Raw genomic sequence first — 10200 nt, forward strand, 5'->3', positions numbered from 1 at the left:
ACGGTCGTGCGGTGGGCCTGATGGGCGATTCCGTTGTCCGGTGCCTCCTCTTTTGGCCATCTTTGTTCTCCTTCTTCTCTAGCCGCGGTGCATGACGGGTCCGACGTCATCCACACTAGCCAGCATTCAGGTCCTGAGCAGGGCAGATCAAAGTATTGTAGTGCGCCTGCGCGGGACCGGCGAGTGTGTATGACGTAGATGCGTCATGCACCCAGGCTTCAGAAGATGGCCGAAAGAGGCGGTGTCGGCAACAGAGACTCCCATTAGGCCCACCGTGCGACCGTTAGGTAAGTATTATAAAGTGTTTTTATGTTCTCACAGCGGCCTGAGCTCTTATATACAGCATGTTAGAATGCTGTATATAAGAGCCCAGTGGTGGTGGCCGCAGCTTATAGCCAAAAAAGTGGTGACCCATTGAAATCCATGTTATACATTATTTTAAACCCCCGACATGAAGATTCTTCAGAATTAAACAGGTCGCATTTAATGGTTTTTATTGCAATCAATTTTTTTTTTTCTTGACTACCAATTTTTTCCAGATACATGACGTAATGGGGAAGCAAAGGCTCAATAGAGTCTTAACTAGTAAAAAGCAGGACACAGGTGACAGTGATGGGCTTGCCAGATTTGGTTGTGTGATACACAACACGGTATGGGTATGTAATAGCCGCTGTTGCAGCGGTGTGGAAGTAAGTTACACTAGAAAGATGGGTGATTGTGCTGTGCTGCTGTGGAAACAGATCATAGAGAAGCGGTCCAGGACACACAAGTGGAGAAAATGTTGTTTATTCAACGTGTTTCGAAGCCATCCAGCTTCTTCAGGAGAAACCACAATCTACTGAAGAAAAGGATAGTTGCGAAACACGTTGAATAAATTGCGTTTCCTCTACTTGTGTGTCCTGATCTACTTCTGCACGGATCAGCTTCCACAGCAACACAGAACAATAACACGTCTTTCTTTTGTAATGTTTTGCAGATAGCCAGACATTAGACATTCCTAAATTGCAGTCATCTGTTACTGGCATGAGTTGGCCATCGTTCTGTAACCTGACCCTTTCACGACCGAAAAAATGGCTATTATCTGTCCTGTCACTAACATAATGCCCTCGGTCTCAAACTGAATCCTTGAATATCTGAGCTTCTTCTATTTCCTCAATCTTCTACCCTGTTTGCCCTGAATGTTTTCAGTGATGTGTATGGTGCTCCATAACTTCAAGACTACTCGTCCCTTGGTTTGGGGATGAGTGACTCAGTATGGGTAGTCTTTACCTCACCAAATTCTATATCCAAAATATTCAGAATTCTGCAACCAGGCTCTTCCTTTTGTCTACCACTACACCAATGCCAATACCTAGTCCCAGTGCCAATCACTCTACTGGGGTGTTTTTATTTGTTTTTTTGGGGGGGGGAAAAGATTTGCAGGTCACTGGTCCATTGGCCACATAATCATTGTGTGGCCCCTGGACCAGAACCCTACAAACCTCCTCTAATTATACCCGATGCCACTCATGTGTCGCTCCGCAGTGATGTCACGCCAGGCCAACTAATGAGAAGAGGAAGCTGGTGATGCCGGCACATAGGAGGAGGATCGGAGGCTATGGACTGCTGGTCATTGATTGCCTATATGGCCACTGAATCATGGTCTTGCAAATCTTTTTGCTCCGCTCTACTGGCTTCTTAGGCGGGCTTTGCACACTACGATATCGCAGGTGGGGTCAAATCGAAAGTGACGCACTTCCGGCGTCGCAGTCGATATCGTAGTGTGCAAATCCTTTTTGATATGATTAATGAGCGCAAAAGCGTCGTTATCGTATCATTGGTGTAGTGTCTGTCATTTCCATAATGCCGGTGCAGCGACAGGTACGATGTTGTTTCTCGTTCCTGCGGCCGCACACATCGCTGTGTATGAAGCCGCAGGAGCGAGGAACATCTCCTTACCTGCGTCCCGGCTGCAATGTGGAAGGAAGGAGGTGGGCGGGATGTTTACGTCCCGCTCATCTCTGCCCCTCCGCTTCTATTAGCCGCCTGCCGTGTGACGTCACTGTGATTCCGCACGATCCGCCCCCTGAGGAAGGAGGCGGTTCGCCGGCCAGAGCAACGTCGCAGGGCAGGTGAGTGCATGTGAAGCTGCCGTAGCGATAATGTTCGCTACGGCAGCAATCACAAGTTATCGCTGCTGCGACGGGGGCGGGGACTGTCGCGCTCGGCATCGCAGCATCGGCTTGCGATGTCGCAGCGTGCAAAGTACCCCTTATATACTTTTGGATACAATTGAATCTTGAAAGCATGAAAGCCCTCCAGAGTACTGCACTTCACCATATCCCCTCCCTTATACTGCCTTGTGAATTCTTTACATTCTGACAAGAAATGGGATCTTCCATAATCCAGACTTCCTAAATTTCCCATCTTCAAGACTTTTCTTATTCTGCAATCATTCTCTAGATCTGAATCTGTCACCAGTTTCTTGCTACCCCATCTGAGCGAAGCATGATGCAGGGGCAGAGACCCTGATTACAGCGATGTGTCATTTACTGAGCTGTTTGCTGCAGTTTTGATTTAAAAACTGTTTTATCTGCTGTAGATCTACCACTTCTCTAGCTGTGTATAACCCTGGTCATGCCACTGATAGGGTTGAAAATGGCTAGTTTTGCTCTCCTCTGATTTCCGTTACTCACCTAAAATATTTTTTTTCTTTTTAAGTCCTCCACATGGTGAGAGAGAGAGAGAGAGAGAGAGAGAGAGAGAGAGAGAGAGAGAGAATATATTTTTTTATTTAGTGCACCCAATATTTTAATTTTTTTTTTTTTTTTTACCAAAGGGGCGTTACACACAGAGTAATTATGCAGAGCCACACACGGCCAGAGAATTCTGTGAACAATACCCCCTTTGTAAAGACCCTCAAAAATTTGTAATTGGGCACTCTTAAATTAAAAGCCAAGGAACATGTGTGGGTGTATAGACAGACGCCTGTCCGTACGGGGCAGCGGGTGGAGAGAAGCTGCTGGGAACCCACCTGTCTGACTAGTCTACAGTGCATCTAGGTCCCTGGCTTGCTATTGAAGGGTGGTGGAAGCAGAGGAGGGTTCGGATACTTGCCCGAGGTTTGTCCAGCATATATCAACTGTTAGGTTCCCTTTAATACACACTTGTGTTATGCAGCTGCAATTGAAGGTAATATGTTCTCACTAGATGGAGCTTAAAGGCAATCTGTCACCTGGTTTTTGCCACCTAATCTGAGAGCTGAGGATGTAGGAGCAGAGACCCTGGTTCCAGCAAACACTTATTGGTCACGTGCTGTAGTTTTGATAATCTCCTCCTGATAAAACAGTTACGACCAGTAAATCTACTGTCATGTAGTCTATATTCAGGAGCTTTGTATAATCCACCGCTCACAACTAATTGGCAGTTTTCTGACTATGCACAGTGCACACACACAGCTGTCTCAGTGGTGTGGGCGGGGCTATACAGAGCTTAGCATTCAGAGTGAGTAGCTCTTCAGCAGATAAAACAGGGATTCTATCAAAACTGCACAAAGCAGTCCAGTAAGTGAATTGCTGGAATCCGTATCTCTGCCCCTACATCATGCTCCTCTCAGATGGAGTAGCAAAAACCTGGTAACAGATTCTCTTTTAAAGAGTAGATCCATAAAAGTAAGGTATATCAAACCCATTAAAATCAATGTGGCCGGAGCCATGACTTATTAGGTTGGTGGAGTAAAGCATAAGTGGGCTTTACACACTATGACATAGTTAATGAATTATCGTCGAGGTCACGGTGTTTGTGACGCACATCCGGCGTCATTAACGAGATCGCAGTGTGTGACACTTATGAGCGACCTTAAACGATCACAAAAGAGGGCAAAATCGTTTGCCGTGGAGAGGTCGTCCTGAAACAAAAAATCGTTTTCAGGATGTTAGCAATGTTGTTCGTCGTTCCTGCGGCAGCACACATCGCTGTGTATGACACCGCAGGAACGACGAACATCTCCTTATTTGCCTCCACCGGCAATGTGGAAGTAAGGAGGTGGGCGGGATATTACGTCCTGCTCATCTCCACCCCTCCGCTTCTATTGGCCGCCTGCCGTGTGACGTCGCTGTGACGCTGTACGACCCGCCCCCTTAGGAAGGAGGTGGGTCGCCGGCCAGAGCGACGTCGCAGGGCAGGTAAGTGCGTGTAACGGGGATAAGCGAGGTTGTGCAACACGGGCAGCGATTTGCCCATGTCGCACAACTGACGGGGGCGGGTACGATCGCTTGCGATCTCGCTAGCGAGATCGCAGCATGTAAAGCCCGCTATAGACTGGGATGAACTGGACAGAATGTAGCATTACCTGATTCTCAGTTGTCAGAGGGAGCCCCCCTCCAACCTAACCAAAACCCCCCACCCCATTCCCTTATGGGTTTCCCTTCGTCTCCCTAGCTAACTCACACTGCTACCTTCTCTTCCCCCCCCCCCCTTTTTTTTTTCGTTTTTTTTTTTTTGCTTTTCTCTTCCGTCGCTCCTTTCTTTTTTTTTTTTCTTTTGTTTTTTTTTCTCTCTAGACCTGTTATCTATGATTTTTTTTGTTTTTATTATCCTGTACATGTCGCTTGCCAACTTCTCATAAGTTTCTGGATTCCAAAGGATAGCATGGTCCGTTAGATCAAATTAGTACATGAAGTCTATAGAGGTAGATGAATTGTTGGATTTGACTTGTGTCTATATACTGCTAGTCTTTGGAATCCCTTTCTTGTTATTTAATAACCCGAAAGTTCCATAAAATAACTGCAATTGTATTACAGATTTAATAAAGGGGTGTTTTGTTTTTGTTTTTTTGTTTTTCTTCTTTTCTTTTTCCTGGGTTCCTGTTGGAATCTAGTCTGATATGATTATTGCTGAACAGTGCACATTATTTGGTTAAATTGAGAAATTTTGAACTCTTTTCTATGCAACGTATAATGATTGACATGTTGGATATCCTGTTTTATATACTTTATATGTATAATATGACATGTTTACAATAAAAATAGATTGAACATAAAACCAGCGTGGTCGTAGAGATTGCCTTCTTGTCCACTTTCCCGAATGTGTTCTCCCAGGACCTGTCATACGAGGGGCGATCCAAAAGTAATGATAATCAATAATGAACACAATGAATATATTAAAAAAAATATATATATATTTTTCTACATAGTCTCCTAACAATTCTATACATTTAGTCCATCTCTTTTCTAAACTTACAATTCCCTTCGAAAAAAATTCTTGATCTTGACCCTCAAAAAAAATCCCCAACAGCGGTTATCACGTCGCTATTGTCGTCAAATTTCTTGCCCCGGAGGCGTTCCTTGAGGCGAGGAAAGAAAAGTCACTGGGGGCTAGATCTGGTGAATAGGGGGGGTATTCCACCAGTTCAAAGCCCTCTTCTTGAATGGTTGCCATGGCAACTGCAGCTTTGTGAGCGGGCGCATTATCTTGGTGAAACAGCACTCCAGCCCGCAGTTTGCCGCGCCTTTTCTTCTTGATAGCCTCCAGCAATCTTATTTGTTCTGCGTAGTAGGAGCCCGTAATAGTGGCTCCCTCCTCCAAATAGTCCACCATAATAATTCCTTCTGCGTCCCAAAAAACGGACGCTGTAACCTTCCCTGCTGAGTTTGACACTTTGAATTTCTTCAGTTGCACACAGCTTTTGGGTTGGACTGTATTCTGGCCCGAACCGTTTTTGTGACTCAATTATTTTCTTCCCAGTACCAATTTTTGGTTATGTGTTTTTTTTTCTTTTCTACTATGTCTCATTTCTTTCATCAAAAATAAATTCACAGCATTGCGTTTCTTCTCCCAAATTAGGCCCAGGGGATGAGCAGCCGACCGTATCTTTTAGAACATGTTTTTAATGAAATTGAGAAAAACATTTCGTTTCAAAACAGTTCCTCTCTGTACATGGCTGTGGATGACTTATTACATTTGGCTTCAGAAAATGAGATGGTAAGTGTCACCGCGCTCCTATTTTTCAGCCCTTTAAGGCACAGCTGGCCAAAGTTTCTCCTCCGCGCAATGTCTTTCAAAAACTACATGATACCATTATAACTTTCCAATGTGAGCAATTTACTCAGCAATTATAGAACAACAAATAGAATCCTTTATAGTGACTGTCATCTTATAGGTTTACAAGGAACCCGACAACTCTGCTCACCGTGTATGCTCCATGTCATGCCTTTCAAGCTATAAATTACAAAAGAAAGGCCTGTTTAATCATATATGGTGCTATCTTCTACAAGGAAGTTTGCGGTCTTTAAAGGGAACCTGTCACCACTTTTTTGGCGTATAAGCTGCGGCCACCACCACCGGGCTCTTATATACAGTATATCTAACATGCTGTATATAAGAGCCCAGGCCGCTGTGAGAACATAAACACTTAGGTAAGTATTATAAACGGTCGCGCGGTTGGCCAGATGGGCGTCTCCGTTGTCCGGTGCCGGCGCCGCCTCTTTTGGCCATCTTTGTTCTCCTTCTTCTCTAGCTGCGGTGCATGATGCTTCCGACGTCATACACACTCGCCGGCATTCAGGCCCTCAGCAGGGCAGATCAATGTATTGTAGTGCGCCTGCGCAGGACCGGCGAGTGTGAATGACGTAGGCTTCAGAAAGAAGATGAAGATGGCCGAAAGAGGAGTCGCCCATAAGGCCAACTGCGCGATCGTTAGGTAAGTATTCTAAAGTGTTTATGTTCTCATAGCGGCCTGTGCTCTTATATACAGCATGTTAGAATGCTGTATATAAGAGCTCGGAGGTGGTGGCCGCAGCTTATATGCTAAAGTGGTGACAGGTTCCTTTTAAAGTTAAAGCACACCAACCACCAGGATTTTCCTATATAAACTAAAGCCAGTGCTATACTGGTGCTATCATGCTGATTCTATACATACTTTTAGTTGTGAGATCGGAGGTATAATTTCTGAAATACAGGTAAAGTTTGTGAAATGCACTGTTAATTGATGAGGTGCAATGGAATATCTAATAGGTGGGTTGGGTGTTGCTACCGTGTATTTCCAAAAATAAGACGTTGTCTTATACTTTTTTTTTTTTTGCCCCGAAGAAAACACTAGGTCTTATTTTCGGGGTAGGTCTTTATTCTTCGAGAAACACAGTTGGGGGTAAGTTTACCCCCCCCCTCCCCAAAAAAAGCAGACACCCCACTTCCCGGGAGACTCATACTCACCAGACCCCGGATGTCTGCATGGCTCCCAGGTCCTCCTGTGATCTTCAGTGGGCGCTCCCAGCAGGTATGCTACATGTTGCATTCCCTGCTTCTGGCCGACACACTCGCATACATTAGATTGCTCGCTCACACTCATAGAAACACACACCTGAGATCACACACTCGATCACTCATCAGATCGCGCGCACACACACACACACACACACACTCTCCAAATCCGGCAATACCGATTGCTTCCGGCCAGCAGGGAAAGATGGGATGCAGTGATGTGAAACTCATTGATGCGTAACTCATTGATGCGTTCCACTGCAGGTCCTATGCGTTCCACTGCACTGCGTCTCCTGATTCTCTGCCGAGCAGAAGAAATCAGTATCGGTGGATGTGGTGAGTGTGTGTGCGATCTGATGTGATTTGTGCGATCTGATGTGTGATTGTATGCAATCTGATGTGCGATCTGATGTGTGATTGTGTGCGATCTGATGTGTGATTGTGTGCGATCTGATGTGTGTGCGCGATCTGATGTGTGTGTGCGATCTGATGTGTGTGTGTGCGATCTGATGTGTGTGTGTGCGATCTGATGTGTGTGTGCGCGATCTGATGTGTGTGTGCGCGATCTGATGTGTGTGTGTGCGCGATCTGATGTGTGTGTGTGCGCGATCTGATGTGTGTGTGTGCGCGATCTGATGTGTGTGTGTGCGCGATCTGATGTGTGTGTGTGCGCGATCTGATGTGTGTGTGCGCGCGATCTGATGTGTGTGTGCGTGTGCGCGCGCGATCCACTGCAGGTCCTTGCTCCAGAAGTGCTGAAAATCCCTGCTAGGGCTTATTTTTGGGGGAGGGTTCTTTTTTAAAAACATGCTAGTTATTCCCGCCCCTGTCTGCCTGCCTGCTTTCCTCCCCCCTGTCTCTGTGTTATTACAGGGGGAGGAAGGACAGGGGGAGAAGAAATAGTCAACAGGGTCTCAAAAAATTTGTTGAGGAAGAAAAAAAGTCAATCAATTGTGAAGTAACATTTCCCAGAACTAAAACCTCCCTGGAGTGCCCAGAAGTACAAGGTGATCAGTGCTCAGAGATACGGCCGAGGTAAGGGAGGCTGAAACCGACCACCACTGAAAAAAGATACAGAAAGTGAAACGTCAGGGCTGGGCCACATGGCTGGGGACAGGGTTTTTCTTTTCAAAATTGTTATGGACTGATGAGGTGAGTGACGGACAGTGGATGAAATGTGGCTGGGTCAGTAATGGGCACAGACCTCCACTTTAACTCGGACACCAGCAAGGTGGAGGTGGGGTACGGATATGGGCTGGTATTATTAAAGATGGACTATTACAACATTTTTGGGTTGAAGACTGATTCAAAATCGACTCCCAAACCTACGGCCAGTTTTTAGAAAACACTTTTTTTTTTTTTAAAGTGGTGATAAAGGAAAAAGCCTGCATCTTCCAAGATAGCCTTGATTTTTATGTAGGATAATGCTCCATTACATGCCTCAAAGTCTCCACTCCTTGTCTGTCGGTAAATGCCTTTAGGCCAGAATCACACTTGCTAGTGCCTCGCGTGTTTCTCGCGCGAGTCTCTCATGGTAGAACCCGGCTTGGCCGCACACTCCCCTGACAGGAGCGGGTCGGTTGCATGTATCTCTATGCAGCTCAGACGCTCCTGTACGCATATGCCGAAATGTGCCGGGTATGACGACACTATAGCTTATTCAGTAGGACTATCAGCTGTGTATCCACCAGACTTTTGCACAACACAACTGATGGTCCCAACCCCATTTATAAGGCAAGAAATCCCACTTATTAAACCTGACAGGGCACACCTGTGAATTGAAAACCTTTCCGGTGACTACCTCTTGAAGCTCATCAAGAGAATGCCAAGAGTGTGCAAAGCAGTAATCAAAGCTACTTTGAAGAACCTAGAATATAAGACATGGTTTCAGTAGTTTCACACTTTTTTAAGGATTTCATTCCACATGTGTTAATTCATAGTTTTGATGCATTCAATGTGAATCCACAATTTTCAGAGTCATGAAAATAAAGAAAAGTCTTTGAATGAGGTGTGTCCAAACCTTTGGTCTGTACTGTGTGTGTGTGTGTGTATGTATGTATGTATGTATGGATATAGATATAGATATATTATAGATATATTATATATATATATATATATATATATATATATATATATATATATATATATATATATATATATATATATATATATATATATATATATATATATATATACACACGCACACTAATATAATATATATATTAGTGTGTGAATGTGTGTGCGTGTATGTAATGTAATATATATATTATACTACATACACGCACACACATTCACACACATACTATATACACACACACACACACACATACATTATATATATATATATATATCGAGAGAGACAATATATGACTGCTTAAAAAATAAAGGTAACACCAAAATACAAAATCCTTGTTTAAGTGTTCCCTTTATTTTTTTTATTTTTATTTTTTTTGAGCAGTATGTAGATAGATATTTTTATTAGATATTTTTATTTCTGCAGACATTTAGTATTGGGGAAAAGCAGTGACACAATTGACATTCTGCAGACCTGACTCTGCTATTCTTTTTGTTTGCAGATGTGATGCAATCTGATTCACTTTGCTGGTACTAGGAAATTCTTCAGTTTTTGTGACCAAAACTACTGCTCAGGGGGGTGGGGGAGGACACAGCAAATGCTTAACATGTGCACGTACCCTTAGAAAGCCTAGACCACCCAGGATTTTTATTTTTTGGCACTGTCGATTGTGTTTTTTGGTTTGTTTTTTTTTTTTTTGATTGACAGCAGCAGTCCATAGGTTTGCATGTCAGTGTATACATTGTACTGACTGTGCTGTGTCCTCCTGTCGTGTAGGAAATCTGCAATTTTAACAGATCAGTGACGACAGGTTGGGAGTTGGAGGTCCTCTGGTCACCTTCATGCAGTGCAGCCATATGTGCGGTGTATAGGGTCTCTGCACAGGA

At 44.3% G+C, this 10200-nt stretch overlaps 1 protein-coding gene across 1 annotated transcript in view; it reads left to right on the forward strand.

Annotated features, from left to right (window-relative positions):
* Positions 1–10200, forward strand: part of BTBD8 (BTB domain containing 8) — a 138133-nt gene that overhangs the window by 85235 nt on the left and 42698 nt on the right. Inside the window, 1 exon segment of the mRNA XM_075322323.1 lies at positions 5824–5961. Coding sequence (XP_075178438.1) covers positions 5824–5961 — 138 coding nt within the window.

Source organism: Anomaloglossus baeobatrachus, chromosome 8, assembly GCF_048569485.1.
Source record: "Anomaloglossus baeobatrachus isolate aAnoBae1 chromosome 8, aAnoBae1.hap1, whole genome shotgun sequence".
Taxonomy (NCBI): domain Eukaryota; kingdom Metazoa; phylum Chordata; class Amphibia; order Anura; family Aromobatidae; genus Anomaloglossus; species Anomaloglossus baeobatrachus.